General features: G+C 39.8%; 1 protein-coding gene across 3 annotated transcripts in view; it reads left to right on the forward strand.

Annotated features, from left to right (window-relative positions):
* Positions 1-21440, forward strand: part of ARPP21 (cAMP regulated phosphoprotein 21) — a 162832-nt gene that overhangs the window by 66145 nt on the left and 75247 nt on the right. Inside the window, exons 10-14 of one of the 3 annotated variants that reach the window (XM_018038254.1) lie at positions 5205-5313; positions 7149-7250; positions 13434-13471; positions 15309-15368; positions 19400-19629. In XM_018038254.1, the coding sequence (XP_017893743.1) occupies positions 5205-5313; positions 7149-7250; positions 13434-13471; positions 15309-15368; positions 19400-19629 (539 nt within the window). The remainder of the gene's footprint in view (positions 1-5204; positions 5314-7148; positions 7251-13433; positions 13472-15308; positions 15369-19399; positions 19630-21440) is intronic. The other 2 variants (XM_018038253.1, XM_018038255.1) reach the window with 2 other exon arrangements.

Here is a 21440-nt window from a genome sequence, read left to right on the forward strand (position 1 = left end):
TTCGCTATACATGAACTATTTATAGATACTATAAATACTACATAGGGTATTTTCCTATATGTACGGTAGTTTGGGAGGGAGACAGATTATGGTGACTTGGTTCATTCCATCTGCAGCTTGGCCTCCTTTAGGCAGCAGAAATAGGCCCAGTTTCTACAGGCTACCTTCATTGCTTCTAGATCCACCTTGAAGAGGAGCAGTCATGTTAGCACTTGTACCTTGGAGGAAGTTGAAGGCCAGAGCCTGTTTACAATGAATCCTCTTGGTGTAGTTCCTGTGTCTTATTAATCTTAAGATTTCTGCTACTGGAGAGGCTGTGAGCGTATCACTGTGTCTCTAGGAAAAATGGAACTGAGGTACAGAGTAGAAAGAGAAGTTGTAGTTTGTTGGTTGAAGGTGTTTGGTTTCCAGACTTAAGTGCTAGAATACTGAATTTGTAAGTTATAGTCTCATTTAAAAGAGAATCAAAAGGACAAGGCGAAAGTGGAAATTATAAAGTATGGAAAGAAGAATGTAGGACTTTCTTTTATAAATAAGACATATCAATTGTCAGTGTGCTTCCCCAGGTGTCTCAGCGGAAGAATCCACCTGCCAATGCAGGAGACGAAGGAGACATGGGTCCAATCCCTGGGTCAGGAAGAGGAGGAGGGCATGGCAACCCACTCCAGTATTCTTGCCAGGAGAATCCCATGGACAGAGGAGTCTGGCGGGCTACAGCCCATGGGGTTGCGGAGTCGGATGCCACAGAGCACACAACACACACACCCATCAGTTGTCAATGTTGTAACTGAATATTTTCCCATGTGAAGGGAACAGGGCCACTTAGACTTCTCTAATATGTTTGACTGTTAAAATATTTTTGACGAATGTGTTACACATAAAGCATTTCATCTTGTTGTGCACAGCCACGTTTCTTTGTTAAGATGTGTGCATGTTGCTGACCATCTTTCCATTATTCAGGATGAAATTCAAAGATGTCCCTTGATGCTCCTCTGCATTTAGTAGAATTGAATTCTTCATTTGTGTGTATGTTGGGGGAGGAAGCGGGGAGAGATTAAGCTGAACTGTTTGGAAGAAAAGTATATATTTGGTTCCAAGAAACTGGCAGTGAGAATAAACCACTGAAAATACTTCTGGATCAAAAAGATAAAAAACACAATAAAGCACGCTCATCTTCTTTTAAGCCTCAGGTGAGAAAAAAGCTAAACTTGGAACCAGTTGAGTGAGACAGTTTGATAGTCTTATGCAATGTTGTGTTTCAGTCACTAAGTCGTGTCCGACTCTTTGCGACCCCATGACTGTAGCCCGCCAGGCTCCTCTGTCCATGGGATTCTCCAGGCAAGAACACTGGGGTGGGTTACCATGCCCTCCTCCAGGGCATCATCTGACCTAGGGATCAAACTCCTGTCTCCTGTGCATTGGCAGGCAGATTCTTTACCACCTGAGCCACCAAGGAAGTCCCTTTACTGAGCCATACTGCCTCTCAGTTCATGAGCTTTGTCTAATCAGGAACAGTGAGGAGTTGGTTCAAACTTCTGAAAGGATTGCTAGGGGATCCCAAGACAGACTGGAAATGCTCGCGCTGTTCTCCACACATGAACAATGAGTGCCATAGTAGATACCTGCTATGAATTGTGGGAAAACACTTTTTTTTTTTTAATCAAGAAGAAACATTAGATTTGTTTTCTCTGCTTTTTGGTAATGATAAACAGGTAGAAATAACTCATGGACTAATATCTTCCAGGGAAAATAATGTAGGCATGTAGTGCTTGCTTCAGCAGCACATATACTAAAAACTGCAGGCAAGTATAATGCATGGCCACGAGATACATAGTAAACTCTAGTTATCATTCATTTAATAAATACTGTGACCTTTTGCAGCTTTGAGGAGTTCTTAGAGTTACATCCTTATCTTGATCCATTGAAAGTAATTCAGCACCATTTTAAATGAAGGCCCATACCATATTATATAGTTTCATTCATTTTGTGGCTAAGAAATAATATTACTACGATGTTAAATTAGTGGTTAAAAGGATTTTTAAAAGCTTTAATATAACAGTGCATTACTGGTAATTTTTAGTGCAGTCACATGTAATATTTCAGTCATAAACTACAGTTTGCATGAGTTTAAACTGAAAACTACTCCTTACCTCTAGATAAGTCTCTATAAAGCCAACTTGGAAAAATCTTATTATGTTTATTTTATTCCTTTTATGCAAACTTCAAATGGTTACTTTATAATCTTTCAAAGCACTTTTGGTAAGTCAAGAAATGCTTAGTTATTTGTACTATTAATTTCTAATGTTCGAATACAAATTTTTTTGAAAACAGTTGTGGATGATGCCATTTGAATAGTTTATATCAGAGTAACAAATATCATTGCTCTCAATAATATTTACATTATTGATTTAGACGAGCTCCTTTGACTACCCCTGCTTAAGTGATGGATGTGTTTTTCTTGAATATGTCCTGCTATGAAATAAAAATAAACCAGCACTATGAAGAAATGCAAATGAGGTTTCAAAAATAATGGTTAAATAGCTCTTGTGTAACTGTAATGACACTTTAAACTGAGAAGGTCCCAAACCAAAAAAGTTAAAACTCCCATTTCCACCTCTTTTCCTCCAGTGTGAAAACCTTTTATTTAATGACACCATTAGTTTTGGTCAGCTTGCAGTCAAACATAAATCTGATTTTTAAAGATGTTCCTAATGTTCTGAATTTGAATTTATGTTCCTACTAACCCAACTCTATCCTGTTCTGTTTTACAATCTAAACATTTATGAATTTATGACCACATATCTTAGTGATTCTTTGATCTGTCCCTGAGTTACTGTGACTTACATACAGCTGTGCTAAATTTTCATTCATTCATACACTGAGTCATTTATTCACCCAACCAAATGCCTCCCTATGCCAGGCATGGTTCTAGGCACCAAGGATACACTATTTAAAAAAGCAAGATCCCCACCCACATGGAACTTGCAGTCTATCTCTGGTTAGTATGCTGAAATCTCACTCTAAATATTTTTCTCCTTAAAGAGCACTTTGCGTGCATGCTCAGTCGTTTCACGACTCTTTGCGACCCTCTGGACTTTAGCCCACCGGGCTCCTCAGTCTATGGGATTCTCCAGGCAAGAATACTGGAGTGGGTTGCCGTTTTCTTCTCCAAAAGAAGAATTCAGTCTGAAGCAAATTCATCTTATGATCATGGGTGCCATTTCATTTCTAAATGAACATTTACAGATGATTAGCAACAAATACAAGAAATAGATCTGTATGTTTAGCCGTTCTCCAATCATTTCATTGACGAGTTTATCAGATGTTCAGAGCTCAGGGCTATTAGGAGAGGATTAATTAACATTGCTACTATTAGCATTTGTGTTCAAGTTAAGATCTTAATTTCCCTTGTTACATAAAAATATGTATATAACAATATCTGAGTGGTTAAAAATGTTGGGAAGCTTTAAAAAAAACTCCTGGAGAATTGTTCTCATTTACAGTGACCAGTAGCTATTCATGCTATTATAATATTGTCAGACTTTATAGTGTTATAAGTGATTGAAGGGACCTGTGACTGGGCTCCACCAAAATATATTTAATTCCTTTACTGTCAATGATCTTTTCATTATAAAGTGCAAATATACTCTGTCTCCTTAGTGCTCTGATCTTAAAATGTCATATCCGCACACCCAGATTGCTATATTTTATTCCATGTTAATTCCATGGATAACATTTACATTAATATTGAAGATGATATGATGCAGGTTTTCTGTGCTTTATCCTGAGGTGTGAGGCCCTCCAGCCAACTGAGTACAATGTAAGCAGAGAGAGACTGTTCACTTCTCTGAAAGGAAGTAAGCAGGCTGTCTGATGCCTGTGGCTTAGTGGGAAAATATATAAACTGGAGTCAAGAGTCACTTGAGGGACAGTTTCCTTATCTGTAAAAGAGGCAAAAAAAATTTTTTTTTGTTTCTCCTACATCGAAGTTTTATTACAAAGACTAAATGAAAGAATGCAGAAATTACATCTGATTCCAGAAGCTATAACTGGTATTATTTCTGTTTTCTGGTTTTGTCTGCTCCCTAGTATTATAATAATTGATGTATGAGTGCTTAAGGAAACAATATTTCTCAACAAGATTTGAATTATACACTTAAACTGCTCCTTTGTTTTTAAAGTGTTGTTTGCTTATTTTGGAGCTATAAGGAAACAATGAGATTCTCTTAATTACTAGCCACTCATATTAAACAACAGATGCAGTGATTTGGCTTCCGGATGACTGAATGCATACTGAACCCAGGGGGGGCACAGAAAACCCACCTGGCTTCAGGAGTAATACATCAGACCTGAGAGACACCTTTTGAGAGCCATCAGTTACAACTGCTTCTATACTAGAAATGGACATTTTAGCACTTCCTCTGTGATTAACCAAAGCACAAGCCATTCACCAAGTTCTCTGATGTGCAGAGATGCTGGTGCGAAATGAACAGGGTAGTGGAGCCCTTTCCTGTAATAACACAAGATGATTAAGAGGATCTTTAAAAAATCAATTGACTAATCAATACCATGTAACTGCTTGGAACATTTTCCCCATGCTAATCAGGCATTAAGTTGTTTAAGCCAAACATCTCCAGTTTCCCCCAGTTACTCAACTGATTTACAAGACATGGTCGAGGATGTCAGTCTGCTGGAGCCAGATTCCAAAGCATCTGTCATTAAAGAAAGATGGAAATAATTCATACACAGCTCTCTCTCACTGCATATTCAGAAGGCTCTCGAAAGGGAAAATATAATAGGAAGTATTCTCCTAGTTTTAATGTAGTAATCCCAAATTCTAAACATATATAGAGAATAAGGGTGGGGACTTAATGAAATTCAGGGCTGACAGAAGTCAAAATAACTATAGAAAATAGAAAATACACTCTATATATTTGCAGGCCTTTAAAATTTTGTTTTAACTTCCACCATGGTGAACAGCATACAGCAAACGAGACTGAATTCCAGACAAAGCAAAGAGGTATCCTAACAACACATGCGAAGTGACAGTATTACTTCCCTATATACTGCCAGCAATTCTAGTATCAAAACCATGTGTAAACTTTTTCTTGAATGCCACTGTGGGGGAAAAAAAAAAACACTAAGAAATAACTTTAAACAGGGGAAAAAACTTTTTTTATTGATATGTTTTACTTTGCTGGCAGACCAGAGCAAAGGTTTTGTGAACATTTAAAAGATGAAAAAGGTGAAGAATCCCAGAAGCGGTTTATCTTGAAGCGAGATAACTCTAGTATTGATAAAGAAGACACTCAGGTTGGTTCTCAAGTTTGAGAGTGGCTGACGTTGTTGTTTTGGAAGGTGGGCTGCCTGATGTTCTTGTCATTCTTCTGTTGTCCCTGCTCCCCCTCCCAAATCTCCCCTGCCTCTGAAGAGAACCCCCCCAACCTCCTGCCCCCCACCCCTGCCTCCCCCTTTGGCATTCGATGGGTAGCAAAAGACCACGTCATGGTTGCTTCAGCGCTGGCTCTGTGTTGGGCTGCATGGGTGGTGCTTGGCGCAGGCTCTGCTGCATGCCTTGGGGGGGTCGGGGTGCCGCAGGCTCTAAGCTGATGGGAAGAGCTTTGTCAGTCGCATTTCCAGGTGTCTGTGTAACTCTGGCAGTCGTTCCCCTCCCTACAGCTTTATCCTTCCGTTGTGCACACATTGCGCTGGATTGTCAATACGGACCGCTGATCAACTGATGTAGCTGTAAACAACAAACCTTGTTATGGTGAGGCCAGGTGGATTTTGCAAACTCTCCCAAAATAAGTCTTCGCGACAAAGAACCGAGTTTATGTTGTAGTCCCCAACCCCTTCCTGTGTTTTAACTTCCATGTCAGCTGTTTGCTTGTTTTGCACGAACTGTAGCAGAACTTCCTCCTTCCCTGTTTCTTGCTTGTGACAAAACATCACATTGTTCTAGAATAGCTTTATTCACAGGAACTTGACAAGGCTAGAGAGACTTTCCTCCGGGTGGAGGGGGTGGGTTCCAGGGTGATGAAGAAGAAAACTAAGTAAATGGCAAAAGAAAACACATTTTCAGTGATAAGGAGAACCATAGAAAGTCATACAAATGCCATTCCAATTACGCTTCCTGTCTCTGACAATGAAAAGAGAGCTTTTATGAAAATGACTTTGCTTTAGAATGCTGAAAGGTAAGACAATCTGCATCATACTCAAGTTATTATTTTAATTACCCACAGTGAGTCACTGTGAGCCAGTATGTGCATCTCTGACACTTTAAAAAAAAGCAACAACAAGACAACTGTCCATCATTTGTATCTCATTTCCTCCCACCGCCACCACCCCTGAACCACACCGTGGCTTGAGTTGACTTTGACACTTGTGCCCATGTCGTGTACTTGGTGGATGTTTGTTGAATGGATGGATGGATGTGGTTAGTGCAGGGCGTTCGGGAGAGGAATGGCAGGAACAAGATGCAAAAGCAATAGAAACACAGGAAGTGACTCAAATAGAAGGCGGAAGAAGAGCAGTCCTCATGCTGGGTTCTTTGAATTGTTAGTTTCCTTGATACTGACCCTAATCCACAGACAGGCTTTTTGAATTCAGTTCCTCCTTTTATCCCAGCTGCGATTCACAGAAGAAGTCACTGAGTGAATAAAAACACAAATTAGGCTGCAGAGAAATGGCATCCACAGCTTCCTTTCCGTCCCTTCTTGCTCTGTTTCTCTGACCACAAGTTTTCAAAGCCATTTATTCTCGTGGCCACCTTGGACACACCACTTCCTCTTTTCTCACCACCGTTCCGCCTCTTCCTGGGGCGTCACATCTTTGCTAAGGAGATAGAACCCATCACAGAGCAAACGGGCTAAATGCCTGAGGCACATTCAGAGCTTACCTTCCAGAAACAGCAAGCTATTTGCATCCCACAAGGAAACAGCCAGAAGTAGGAGCACCCCTGCCATCACATGGCACACACCCCACACACATCACCCACCACGACTTCCTCGGGGACCAGAGGGAGTAAGACTTGTCAAGCACCATTTATTTAAGTGAACATTTATTACTCTCAGCTGACAGTTTTTCTTGACTGCAGATTTCCAACGGCTCACCTTGGGTAACCCTCCTGATTTCTCTTTTCTGTTCAGCAAAACAGAATGCATCCATTTAGAGATGACAGACGAAGTAAATCAATTGAAGAGAGAGAAGAGGAGTATCAGAGAGTGAGGGAGAGAATATTTGCACATGATGTGAGTAGTTGTTTTCATTGCCTCTTGAGTGCGGTCCCTCAGTCAGCAGTAAGGCAGCCTCGTTCCCCAGACAGGAAGCTGATAGGAATGAGGGAAGCTGGAGGCAGGGAGCTGCCAAAGGGCAGCGGACCAGAGGTGCTTCTGGAAGACGACCTGATTCAGGGAAGTGATGGAAAAGGAGCCAAAGGTTTGTGTGTGTTCCCAAATACCGAGGTACTATTTGGGGTCAATAAAATGAACCATAGATACAGAGAGAGGTTGCCAGCTTTGCAGAAAGCTCTTCATATTTATATTAGCCAACAGATATCACGAGGTTTTCTTGCTAAGACCAACATTGTGCAGAAGAAAGAATTCCCAAATAAGAGAAGAGTCAATTGAGCATACACACACAGAATTTTCTGCATTCTTAGCAACATGGACACTTTATTATATCAAAGGTAAATAAAGATATTCATCCCCTCCCCCACCCCACTTTCAGATAAAATTTGTTCCGTGACCCATTTTCAAGGGAATGATCAGAAAACAATTTCTTTTGTTCATATCCCAATGAAGAAAATGTGGTTGGGATATTTTTTTTTTATTCTTTTGCTCACTGTGGCCAAAATTAAATGTGATTAAATTCCATACAAATTAAAAGGTGAAAAAAAGCTGAATTTAGATGCAACAGAATGGAAAGGACAACCTGTTTCCATAGGCTTTCCCTTCTCTGAACACGTTTGGCAGCCTCTGAAAAATGCTGTGGGTTTTTCCCTCTGCAGAGGTATAGCCATGAGCACCTGTGTGTAGATTGTCTGTGGCCAACACCTCTGTCTTTACTAAGTCAGATGGGCATCTGACCTCCTCTGTGATTTGTTCTCATGATTTCTTCCTTAAAAAGCCATCTAGACACCTAGGCATCCATGCTCAACATGGAAGAGGCCTGTTATCCCTAGAGGTTCTAAGCCCAAGCTAGCCTCCCTGATCTTCCACCTTCTGCTGAATCCTTTATATGAACTACAGAGGACACGACCCTCTGCACTTCTTTCACACGCGTGTGGGTTTCTGTCATCTGCTCTAGAACCTCTCTGCCTTTTTTGATACATTAAAATACAATGTTGAATTGAACAGCCTGGTCCAAACCTTGCAAATTAGGAGAGTGTGAGAGAAGGAGATGAGGTAGCCATTGTTCAATGACGTCCAGGGACAATTCTAGAAGATTCTAGAAAATCCTTTTAATTATGGTCAGAATTCTTGATGCTGCAAAGGACAGCCTGACACGTGGTAGACCTTTCCTTGTGTTTGCTGGTTACAAGAATGCAGTAATGAGAGGCTCTGTTCTAGTCATAATACTGTAATAAACCTATCTTGGACTGGAGATAGAGTATTCCTATCAACCTTCAAAATGAGAAACTCTTCTGAAGGACAGTTTATTCTCTATTCTCTTTTTTTTTCTCTCTCTCTTATACACACACAGACACAGACACACATTCTTCCTCTTAGTATAATTCTGGCAAGCCATATAGTTTATGAATGAGTTGTTACATTGTAAAGCAGAGAGTAGTCACCCACATAATGTACAAACAACATTATGCTTTTTTTCTTTGTCACACTGCCAGACAATCGACAGCAACTAGCACCACTGATGCATGCCTGTGGTGGGGGTGACATTTGCCCTGCTAGCCTTCATTTCTGTATTTTCATGCCCGTAGGAGGTCATCAAGGGAGGAGGGGTCAGCCTGACTCCTAGTCCACAGCGCATTTCCCTCACATCCCTGTTTAGGAGATTTAGGAGTAAGGAACCTGGATTCCAGGCTGAAGATTGGAGGCAAGGGTTGCTGTTTAAAGCCTCTGTGGCCACATGCTGTATTATTACTATTATTTTTTAACAAGTAAAAGCAGACCTAAATGTGAGACAGCCTAAAGGCAAAGCTATTGTCACAGCCCTTTTATTCCATGAAATATTTCTTCAGCCTTCTCTGCAATGCTGTAGCTGCTTCTCCTTGTGGGAGAGGAGGTGTAAACACCTTTGATAGACTCTCTCGTGGCCACCACTTCTGGTTTTACTAATTCAGGTGGGAGACTGGCATGTTTCTGATGCTGATTTTCACTTGATCTCCCAGGGCAGTAGGTTTTTTTAATTAGCTCTCTGTACTCAGAGAGCTTCTCAGGTGGCTCAGTGGTAAAGAATCTGCCTACCAATATAGGAGATGCCAGAGATGTTGGTTTGATCCCTGGGTTGGGAAGATCCCCTGGAGAAGAGCATTGCAACCCACTCCAGTATTCTTGCCTGGAAAATCCCATGGACAGAGGAGCCTGGTGGGCTACAGTCCTTGGGGTGGCAGAGTCAGACATAACTGAATGACTGAGCTCGACAAAAACAACCCAGAGTGTGCTCATGAAGGGCTTCAGAGATGACCTAAAATCCTTGATATCACCTGTAAAATATTACGTTCATGAGCATATGTACATTTTTCTAAGGATAAGCTCTCTAGTGTTTATCATATTATTCTAAGTTTTCATGACTGTTGAGCGACCGTGAGCCACTGTCCTAGCGGAAAATGTCTTTCTTGCTTGTCTGATAGCTCTTGTAGACACAGTGCAGTCACACCTACTACTGGTGGTCCCCAAATTTGGCAGCTTCAAAAAAGAAAACAAAAACGTCTCATCTCACAGTTTGCAGGGTTCAGGAATGTGGGAGTGGCTTAGCCGAGTGATTCTGTTTCGTGGTCTTTCAGGAGGCTCCAGGCGGCTGTCAGTTTGGGCTGTAGTCATCTGCAGATTTGGTGCCGTGGTCTTCCACTCCAAGAACCACGCACATCTCGCCAGCCCTCAGTTCTCTGCTGGCTGTAAGCTAGAGATCTCAGTTCTCACATAGTGATGTGGAGCTCTCTGTACGCTGCTGGGTGTCTTCAAACATGGCAACTAGCTTTCCCTGGAGCAAGTGATCTATCTGAGCAGAAAAGAAAAAGGGTCCCAAATGGAAGCCATGGTACTAGAAGCTGATCTTGGAAGTGACATATATTCCCTTCTGCTGTATTCTTTTAGACACACAGACCAGCTCTGCTGTACATGGGTGGTACCACACAAGGCAAGGGTTCCTGGGGGCCACCCTGATTTAACAGGATATTACCATATTCTCTGTTAAACACAAACTCAAGGGCACAACAGCAATATAAACTTTCTCAAATACATATGGTAACATAAAGACAAGACCCACTAGGGAGCCTTTATCTGTATAAATTCCAGATTCCCAAAGGATAATAACTACCCAATTATTAAGGTACACAAGATAGTAAGTATATTAACTCATTTATAAAACAAATGCAAGGAATCCAGCATAAGGAAATTAAGTTATAGACATAATTTCTTTAAGCTGGTCTTTAATTTAACATCCTCATAACTTAAAAACAGAGGTAATAAAACCAGCTTCCTTTGCCAGTTATTAGGTCATAGAGTAGTTCAAACAGGTCCAAATGTCAATATACTTAAGTAGGATTATTTTTTCTACTTGAAGTTACAATAGGCATTTATAGAAAAATACTTCCTGATGTTTATACTTTAGCAAAATCCAAATTTCTTTTAAAATTAGAAATGTTCTTGAATATTTTACAAATGTATCTTGATGGCTAAGGGATGCATGTATGTGTGTGTGTGTGTGCTTTTGTACATAGGTACACAATCAAAATATGCAGATTTATTTGGGGATTTTCTAGAAAAAGCTTTTCAAATATAGTTTGAGAATTTGGGTATCTTGAAATAAGACCAGTTCATCTGTTATTTGAGAACTGAAATGTTTAATTCAGAGCACACAACAATTTAGTTCTCAAATAATAAATGAGTGTACCTACCTTTGAAGTCAGAAATATTTGAAATATAACTTCTTTCCTTTTGGCAAGCATGTCACCTTATTTAATGATTAATCCTATGCAACGCTGCTTCCTTTAGGAAGGTTAAGTAGATAAAGCAATATATTTGAGAAGGACCTGTTTTGCCCAGGGGGTAATTTCTGAAGGATATTTATATGTAAATAGGGATTCGAAGAAGATTTCATCTTTGGTTTTCTTCACGGGGAGCTGATGACAAGCGTGTGAGGTATCACCTGGCTTGGGGGTAGCATGTGGAAGAGAATTCTATAACCCATTAGGCAAAAATATTTTTCTCCTTTTAAACAAAGCCCTTTATGTATATATCTGAGAACGCATATACCTCACAGCTCTGAATGCTGGGCTTAATTACTGTGATAATTTTATCTTTCTCTGCTATTAAAATTTGTAAGTTATTAATGCTTCTTTTAATACACACACACGTGTGCATGCACGCACAAACATTTTCATCAGTTACTGAATCATAACCCATAATTGTCTTTGTCTTTATGAAAAGTGTGGTAGATGGATGATGAGATGATTTTTTTTAGGACCTTTCCACAAAAATCAGGAAGATGCTCTGGAGATGGGTTTTTAGAGAGCATCATCTTTAATTTGCACGTACCTTAATTTTTAGTTTGAACAGGTTGGGCTGCTTCCCTTACCAAATGCTATTAGATGAACAAGTCCGAGGAGGTCAGCATGTCTTTGATATCTCCTTCAAAGATGTAGTCAAGTCTCAGTTGTTCAGAATCAGCCAGAACATCCTAAATGTAATTGACCTCTTTCCAATCTCAAGAGCTGAAACATAGCCAAGTATTAAATTCATCATAGTATCACTTTGTTCATATACCAAGACTTGGCTTAGACTTGACTCTAACTGGTTGGGAAACCCAACTAAAGGAAGTACAAACAATGGGGTATTTAGCTGTCTTTAATGAGATCCTCCTAGGAATAATGTCAGGGCACATCATCTGTATTTGTTTTCCTTTATAAAATTAAATATCAAATTACTTTAAAAAGTATTTTTCTGAAAAGCCTATTGCTTAATTGGCTATGGGTGCCTTTTATTAAATAAACTTTTTGCACACTTCATCTTCAGAATGCATGTTAAATGCATAAGGGTTAAAACAGAAGTGATTCTAGAGCTGCCCTCATTAAAATGCTCAGACCACTGAGAAAAGAACATTATGCCCAAATCTAGCCCTTCAGCTTATGGAAGGAAACGATCTCTCTGGTAAAATGTAGCAAGAAACCAACGTCCTGCCAGCCTCTGTGAGAGGTGGTTACATTAATAGCATTTTTAATTCAAAAATTCTATATTGAAAGGTCATTATTATTTCTTTATTTTTATGTTATTTTCTCTTAAAAATGAGCATGTTCAGTCTGTTTGATCCCTTTAGGAGGGGAACTTACTCATCATTTAGAAAATCCAAGCATATGTTATCTGTGTTTGTGGTTAAAATCTTAGTGCTTTGAAAACGGCTTTATGTTAGTTCCTAAGCACAGCTGTATTTTACGACTGTTGTACCATATTTTGTTAAGACTTCTCTTTTTGCTTGTTAAACTTTAATTTGATCCGCCTTTCCCCAGCACCTAATGGTAACGGAATTTTATCTTCCTTACGTTGTGTATTAAACTCAGGATAGCAGAGACAGGAATACTAGAGAACGGACGCTAAAAGGAAAGTGACTGGGTTTTTCTGTGTGAAAAACTAAGATGTATTAGATAGGTTTGATATTCTTTCCCAATTAGCTTCGTTTTGTTCTCACCCCTCCCTCCCTCCCTCCTCTGCTAACTCCCCGCTGGCATTGGTTGAGGACATCTCTTCAGTTTTGAGAGTCTCGCAGGTCAGGTGTTTATGTTGTGAGAGCTCATGGAGCCAGGTCCTAGCTGCAGGACTGTGGTTTCCCAGCGCTCCCAGGCAGATGGTGCCACGCCTGCACGCTCTGCCTTCCTCCACACGTGGCCTCTGGTCCAAGGTGGCAGCTGGATCTCGGCCGCCCCGGAGGAACCCACTAGCTCAGGGCCCTGTAGCTCACAGGCGCCTGCTGCAGTTTCATTCACAACACCTCTCTTCTCCTTCCGACCTTGATGTTGACTGGGCTAAATCTCTCCGAAACCTGGACACACCGTAATGGCAAAGTTGACACTTCTAACTCTAACCTTTTTGTTTTTCTTCTTCTTCTTTTTTTTTTTTTTCCTTCTAAAAATGCTGCACAGTTTTCTTAATGTTTTTCCTCTTGGAAAAAAAAGTAGTTTGAAAATCAGGCCAGGATTTGGGCTCCCTCAGCGTATCCTGAACATCTGATCCAATGCCTTTTTTCTGTTTGTTTTCCAGTCAGTTTGCTCCCAGGAAAACCTCTTTGTGGAAAACAGGTAACATGGAATTTGCTTTTTCATCCCTTTAAAGGAACAGAGTCTGTCATCTGTGTCTTGTTTATTCATATATATATGCCATATATAAGTGTGTGCTTGAATATATGTATAAATAAATACATATATCTATGCGTGCACACATATATATGCTCACATATATGTTATTTAGCATATCCAGAAGCTATTTAATTTGGGACAAAAGTTCTCTCAGTTATTTCCAAACATAGCTTTCAACAGTTTCCTTATTTAAAGTCTCAACTTCTGGTCCTAACAAAGATATAATTCTGTTACCTTCCCCAGGTGTTAAAAAGTATAAATGTTGAGGCAGGAACTTGCAGTTTCATTGGCTTATTGAATAGGCTGCTAAAATCACTTGTGTATATGGTATTATCGGCCACTTTGTGTACCCCGTCATTGTATGTAGCTACACAGATAATAATTTGAATAATATTGTTTTATGTTTCTCATTCTAAGTAATCTACTGGTTTTCATAAAAGGCCTAACTTGGAAAACTTATCTAAACCGATCTAGTTTGTAGAGTATACCTGGCTGGGTGTTAGTAGGGGAAGGGACGGTTATGACATGAATGAGTTAAAACATTTATACAAAGTCTTGTGTATAAGAGCAGAGGTTTTCAAATTTAGCATGTACCTTTTAAAAATAGTTCTAAACTGATATAGATATTAAAATGCTCCATTGATTTAATTGCATATTTTCAAGGGGAATTAAGGAATTCCACATTAGCTGTGCTGATCACATTAAAATACATCACAATGGGCAATTTGGATTGGAAATATGGTTTCCATTTAAAAAGAGGTAGTTAATTTCATTTCAGGTGTTGGCTTAATAGGCACCCCTATAAAATTGATTAAAATGGAGGCTATTTGATTAAATTCCTGTACTTAGAAAACTTGAACATTAGAGAGGATTGGTTTAAAAAATGCCATCATTCATATTAGCTGTTAGAAATCTTCAAGTAACTACCCTCAATTGAACAACCTCTTGTAGAAAAAGGGATGAGAGTAGTGAGCAAGTCTTTACAAGACACCTAAAAACATCCTCAAAAATCCATACAGATTTCAACAAATATTCTGTATTTACAGTAAATTAAGAACCCCTGAGTTTTAACATCTTAGGTATGATTCTGAGGCCGAAATTCTCTGTCCTTACCAGAAGATGAAATTAGCATTTAGAATTCCATTTAATAGGACGCTCGTTCCCTAGTCTTCTGGCCAGTCATTTTCCCTGCTTACTCCCTAATCTTAGTCATTTATTTGTGTTTTGTATAAAAAGACTGCTAGTACACCGTATCCCTAATATTCCAATTGGAGTATATTCATATAATTGGTCACTAATACTCATTGCATATGTTAAGAAGTCTTGACAGTCCCCAGAAGCAAAAATCTGAGTAGATTCTCTACAAAAACAAATCTAGTTCTTGGGTACCTGCCTTTGAAAGGTCATATTTCACTATGCCCCAAAAATACAGAATAATTTTAATATTATCCAAAGAGAAAAATCACAACTGATACATTCAGTCACTTAAATATCTCTCATATCTGTGTCCGTTTCTTTGATTCTCCTCTCCTCTCCCACTCCCTCGGTCTTTTCTTCCCTTCTTTCCCCCTTATGTAGCATCAGTGCCTTAATCCGAGGGTACAGACAAATCAGGATGCCATTCATTTATGAGGGCAAAGTTCACCATCAGGCAAATAAACCGTAGCATGTGGGGTAGATCTGCAAGACAGGTGTGCTGTAGTGGGTTCACATCCCTTTGACCTAGGGCGTTTAGTACCCTTAGATTTCACATCATAAAAATCATGTTTTTCGTTTCCAGTAGGCTCTTGGAAGACAGTAACATATGCAGTGAGACCTATAAGAAAAGACAGCTCTTTCGGTTGGTATGGTTTCCTTTCTTAAAACTGTGTTTTCAGATTATGTGCCAGAATCTGTGTTAACTATAAGTGTATTAGTGTAAACTATTTCTGCTCATGAAAGAAAATATGTTTGGTTATTTCTTTGTAAAGCTTGTTACCGAGCTAGCGTTGAAGCTTTATTAGGGCCTATACAACACAGGACCGGCAAACCACGGTTTGGTCTACAGTCTTTTAGGGTTCTTCCTCTGATTCTCTGGGTTTTCCTCCAGGGCTGACTTTGGGAATACGCCAACTTCACATTCCCAAATCAACTTTGCTAAATTACACTGAATTAATATTTCTCTGGCAGGTTGCAATTGTGTATATGTTCCCAATACTGGAATACAAATCCATGATAACTCTATTTGAGTAGATGATTTTTAGCCACTACTATCCATCATAATATTTCAAACAACAGTTTTTCAAGCACAGATTTTATTTCTAAAGAAAGATATGGGATTGTCTCCAATTATAATGAATTACATAAAATCTAGATCTGTGTGGGGTAAGGGAAATGTGTGTATTTATAATAAATACACATATATATAGTTTCATATATAATATACATATAATTATATAAACATATATATATAAAGTTTTATACGAGGCTAGAGAGTGCCAGAGAACTAAAGGGTCTATAGCCATTCTCTCATCACTTTATTAAATGTATCTCTAGCATCCATTGTAGGGCAGTGGATATACTGTGTTATATATGTGTGTGTGTATATTGAATACCTCGCACGTATATTTAATATGCTAGTGTTTTCATGACTATTAGGATTCATCTCTATTGTAGGAAAGGCAAAACAAACCAAACAATAAAAGTTATTGACCACTTAGAAGGAAGAAAATACCAAAAAAGAAAAAAAGTAAATGGATTCTGGGCTTTGAACGTATCTTTTTTCTATAAATCTGAGCTTATGACCCCAACATCAAAAAATTTCATTTCTTCTCTTTACACTCTGGCAGAAACAAAAAACAAGATCTATTTTTTTTTAAGCTTTTACTTTTCTAGGTTGAACAACATTTCTAACACCTTCCTCTTGTATCATTAGACAGTTTATTTTCATACTTGAAGATTAAGAAAATAGCCTTGAATTTTTTTCCCTTGAAAGCCCAGGAAAATACTGTGATTTACCAGTGCTCATGCAGTTACACACCATGGCTTTGTTTGTTGAGACCAGTAGAGATAAAATTCTTGACCCCTAGAGGCATTTAGTTTTGGGGCTTCCCTTGCGGTTCAGCTGGTAAAGAATCTGCCTGCAATGCGGGAGACCTGGGTTCGATCCCTGGGTTGGGAAGATCCCCTGGAGAAGGGAAAGGCTACCCACTCCAGTATTCTGGCCTGGAGAATTCCATGGACAGTACATGGGGTTGCAAAGATAGCCCCAAATCTGGGTCCCTAGCCAGAACTACCTTCTACTAAGGTCAACCATCACAAACATAGATGCTGTAACCCACCAAAATTACCAAGCACAGACTCAGGAATGTGACTTAGTGCAAAGCAATCCACATGCTGATAAAAGTAATTCAAAGTCTACATCATACCTAACTTTGTTAAAAAAAAAAAAAAGCCATGTTCAGACATGAAGGAAAATGAAAATTATCAGTTACATTGCTCAGCACAGAAGCAGAACTGAGAGTACCTGCTCTTTGACTACTCTGGGGTCAAATTCTATACAGTTACATACAAGAGGGCTGGTGCCTCTTGGTGACCAGATGACGCATTATCATCATCTTCCTGATTCCCAGTTAGAAGGGAATCAGGACTGGGCTTAGGAGTGATGGGAAGGCACTTTCGGATGTAATCCCTATGATCCCACACCCAGGTAGATAGGCAGTTCAACTCTGGACCTTACGCTGCCAGTATTAAAGTGAATGATGGATAGAGCAGTAAAAACAGATAATTTCTGGGTATCAGTATCTAGAGACCATAAATTAAATGCATCATTTTAAATCTCATTAATGCTAACTCTCTAAAGCAAAAACTTAAATTCTGTTTTTAAAATGAAGGTACAGATCTTGACTTGGGTTGTGGATCTGAGCCAGTGGAGTGAAGGTAGAAGTTAAGGAAATCTTAGGTTGCCTTATTGGCCACGGGATGAAATGAGTCTTAGAAGAGCCACCCAGTGTTTTCAAAACATGCCAAAATGCTCTGAGGAATGGTGGCCGACACCTCCTTTGCAGAGAAAGGCTCAGCCACACTGACATTTAGAGGAAGTCTGAATTCCTCCCCTGGAGGTGAAGAGTTGATGTGGAGAGGAATGAAGCAGCATTAGTGATGATCACCCCTGTATGGAGAGTTGCCTTCTGACACATCCTGTATGCTAAGGACCACCCCAAATCTCTTCCTATAATAAATATTCCATATTAGCAACAAGTGAGGTTATTGTCACATCCCTGGTACATTCACTGTTGCTAAATAATACTTTAGTTGGGCTTTGTCAAGGGTGGGTCAAATTAATCAGAATTATATGACCAAAGATTGAAGCTGAATTTAGAGATGGAAAGGGAAATAATCAGATTTTCTCTACTCAGGCTCCTCTGGGCTGCTTGAATTTGATAGGTGTTTAGGAGGTACTGAACACAGAGAGGATGTTTGTAAGAAAACATTGGGAGAAGAGAGCAGGGCGCTGAGTGCTTTTTGTTTTGTGAATTTTCTGTTGCATTTCCTCCCTTCACTGTGCAAAATCTAATGACAAACTAGCTGTTTCATTTTTATTATCTCTTGGAATCATTGACCTTCTTAAGTTTTCACGAAATGAAAGAAAAAGTTAAGGCAAAATCTGAAATTTTCTGTATGCCTTCTGTGCAATGTGGCGGGTGAGAGTTTCAGTCAGATCTGTGTACTTTTAGCATCTCAACAGTCTATGATTGTCTTTAGAAGAATATTAATAAAGCTACTGTTCACATCTTAGAGGTTTGGATGAAGATTTACGTCACATCACACAGTGATATGAAATTAGCGGTTATGTATATTGCCCATGGTTTTTGTCCTCTTTACTTATTTATAGTCCATGAGACTCTTAGAATATTTTGATGATCCATAATTTCCAACTGCAGAAAAGGCTTTGAAAATGGTAACCAAGTTATTCTTTAAGCAACTGGAAACCAATGAAAATGCAAATTTCATCAACTTCCTCTGTAAAATACATGCAGTTTTTGCACACTGCTTAGAAAGGCTCTCAAGTCTTCAAAATTGACTTCTGGCTATTGGATCTCTTCCAGTAAATTCAGCCTTTTTCTATTTGAATTTTGAACGAATGTGTCATTTCACCTACGGAGCGATTTTGTTATTTCCATTGCTCTCTTTGGAAAGTCTCATGTCAGTGTAGTGTTGGCACTGTTGTTGTTATTATCACAAGTTTTTCTACGTGAAAGGGATAAAGGGCTCTTTCCTCTGCCCATGAAGGTTACACTCACTGGGCAGAATTCTCACCATAGGCTAACAGAGAAATTCCTGTGATTTCTGTGCCATCTGCCAAAGCCTTAATACATTCAGATCATATCTCTCATGAAGCTTGAGATTAAATTAGTAAATGGCTTCTTTGGAACTGTGTGGTCCATTTTCCTATGGTCCAATTACTTAATGCTAAAAAGAAAGACAGAACTCTTTTTCAGTGGGAGTTGCTTTTAGGTTCATTCAACATCATAATTGCTCTCAAACATCTATTCACTATTGATCTGGGTCCAGAGAATGTACCCCCCTCTCTCCTCTGCATGGGAGAAGTTACCAATTATATTTTGTACCCTATTGTTCTCGTTGTTCCTTCACTGGCAGAGGGATTTTGTGACATTTCTCAGTTTGGTTTTTCTGTGTGTAACATGAGCATTCTGTGTGTACATCAGTGAGGTGTGCATGGTGTCCCTTGTGAGGCAGCCGGTGCCCTGGGAAGGGTGGACAAGAAGGGTCTTGCCTAGATGATTCTTACAAGGAAGGCCCAGCTCGGTATCCGTTCTGCTCACAGAATCTAACGTTGTCCCATGCATCTTTCCGGTGGCCATGCTCCAGGGGCAACCGAGATGGCTCAGGGAGAACTTCAGGAAGCAGGCAGAGCAGCTCCGAGAATGAACTCAAGTGGTCTGACCACCAGCGGGCCTGGAGCAGCACAGACTCCGACAGCTCCAACCGCAATCTCAAGCCGGCCATGACCAAGACGGCGAGTTTCGGGGGCATCACGGTGCTGAGCAGGGCTGACAGCACGTCCAGTAGCAGAAGTACCGGGAAGCTGTCCAAAGCAGGTAGTTAGTACTGAATGGGTTTATGTGCCGCGATAGTTTCCAACTTCAATCCCAGCTGTGTGGTCAGCGCACTCGCTGAGTTCCCTGAACTAAAGATGATGTGCTGGGCTGTGCTTAGTTGCTCAGTCATGTCCGACTCTTTGTGATCCCATGGACTGTAGCCCTCCAGGCTCCTCTGTCCATGGGGATTTTCCAGGCAAGAATACTGGAGTGGGTTACCATGCCCTCCTCCAAGGGATCGTCCCAACCCAGGGATCGAACCCAGGTCTCCCACATTGCAGGTGGATTCTTTACCGTCTGAGCCAGAGGAGCCTATGATGATGAGGTGAATGTTATTAATCACTGGGATAACCAAAAAGTCAGGAATTGCCACTGAAATAACCATACTGTTCCCACGAGTCGTGTGCCTGGGGTTCATGATTGAACCCAGTTCTTATCTTCAGTCTCCGTATCTATAAAGTGTAAGTGATAATAGAATGTTATTCTCACTCCCCTTGGTGAACTATTGTAATTTTAAATTTGATCATTTATATTAAATCAGTTACTGAGGCAACTGCACAAGCCAAGTAGTTAACCAAGGTTAGCTATTTTTTTACATTTAATATTATGATTTATTCTTTAAAACTACATTGTCAGATAATTATAATATTAATTGTTTCAGTTCTTGCTCTGGTAAACTCTTAGTATGTGGTTCAGGCAGTAAAGAATCTGTCCCAAATTTCATTCTTGGGTTGGAAAGATCCCCTGGAGGAGGAAATGGCAACCCACTCCAGGATTCTTGCATGGGAAATCCCATGGACAGACAGCCTGGTGGGCTACAGTCCATGGGGCTGCAAAGAGTCAGACATGACTGAGCAACTAACACTTCACACTTTACATAGTATGATTCGGGGTAAGTTACTGAACTTATTTGTTTCCTCATTTGAGAAATAGGTCTAATCATAGTACCTAATTGCAAGTTATTGCAAATACTAAGAATTAATATACACAAAGAAATTCCAATCATGCTAGCAAGTTATAAGCCTTCAATAAACACTAATTCTTGCTTATTTTTATTATTTCTTTTTAATGTTTGGCAGTTAAGGAAAAAGAGCCTCAGAAAGTTTTCATTTCCAAGTAGCTAGGTACATGTATCTCTTTAACCTTTTCCTTTTTTTTTTTTTTTTTCTTACAAGTGAACAGTGATCTTCTGACATAGTTGGTTCAGGTTTGCATGAACAGTCTTTGAGACATGCAAAATGATGAAAAATCTAGGAGAACCATTAACCTGAAACAACTTAACACTGATGGCTGCATAACACCATGGGATTCATAGCAGCCTACGAAATATCCCTCATGGTCTGCCCTTTCTAGCTCTTCTGTCTCACAAGTATCCCTCACCATCATTTTCAAATTATTTTCAAATGGCCACAATCAAAATCTTGAAAAAAATCCCCGGAAGCTGACTGAGTGACCGTTCAGTAGCCCTCCATGAACTTGAAGTTTGTGATGTTAGCATGGAATTGTTTTCCTTTGGTTTTGATTTTGCCTTGAAAGTTTGGAGGCCCTGACTCCCAGCTAGGGTTGAGAGTTGTGGTCCAGTGATACGTCTGGAGGTCAGGGTACATGGCTCCCGGATTCCTAGCCTGGGTGTGGAGAGTGGGAGGCCAGGACCCCAGGGGAATGGTGAATGGGCAACACCAACCAGAGGTTTAAAAACATGGTATTCTCCGCTGTGAATACAGTCTCAACCAAGCTTCTCACAACTGCTCAGAGACTCTTTGTGAAATCTCGGCTCATTATGCTAATGGATTAACATAATTATGTTGTTG

This window comes from Capra hircus, chromosome 22 (assembly GCF_001704415.2).
Source record: "Capra hircus breed San Clemente chromosome 22, ASM170441v1, whole genome shotgun sequence".
NCBI lineage: Eukaryota > Metazoa > Chordata > Mammalia > Artiodactyla > Bovidae > Capra > Capra hircus.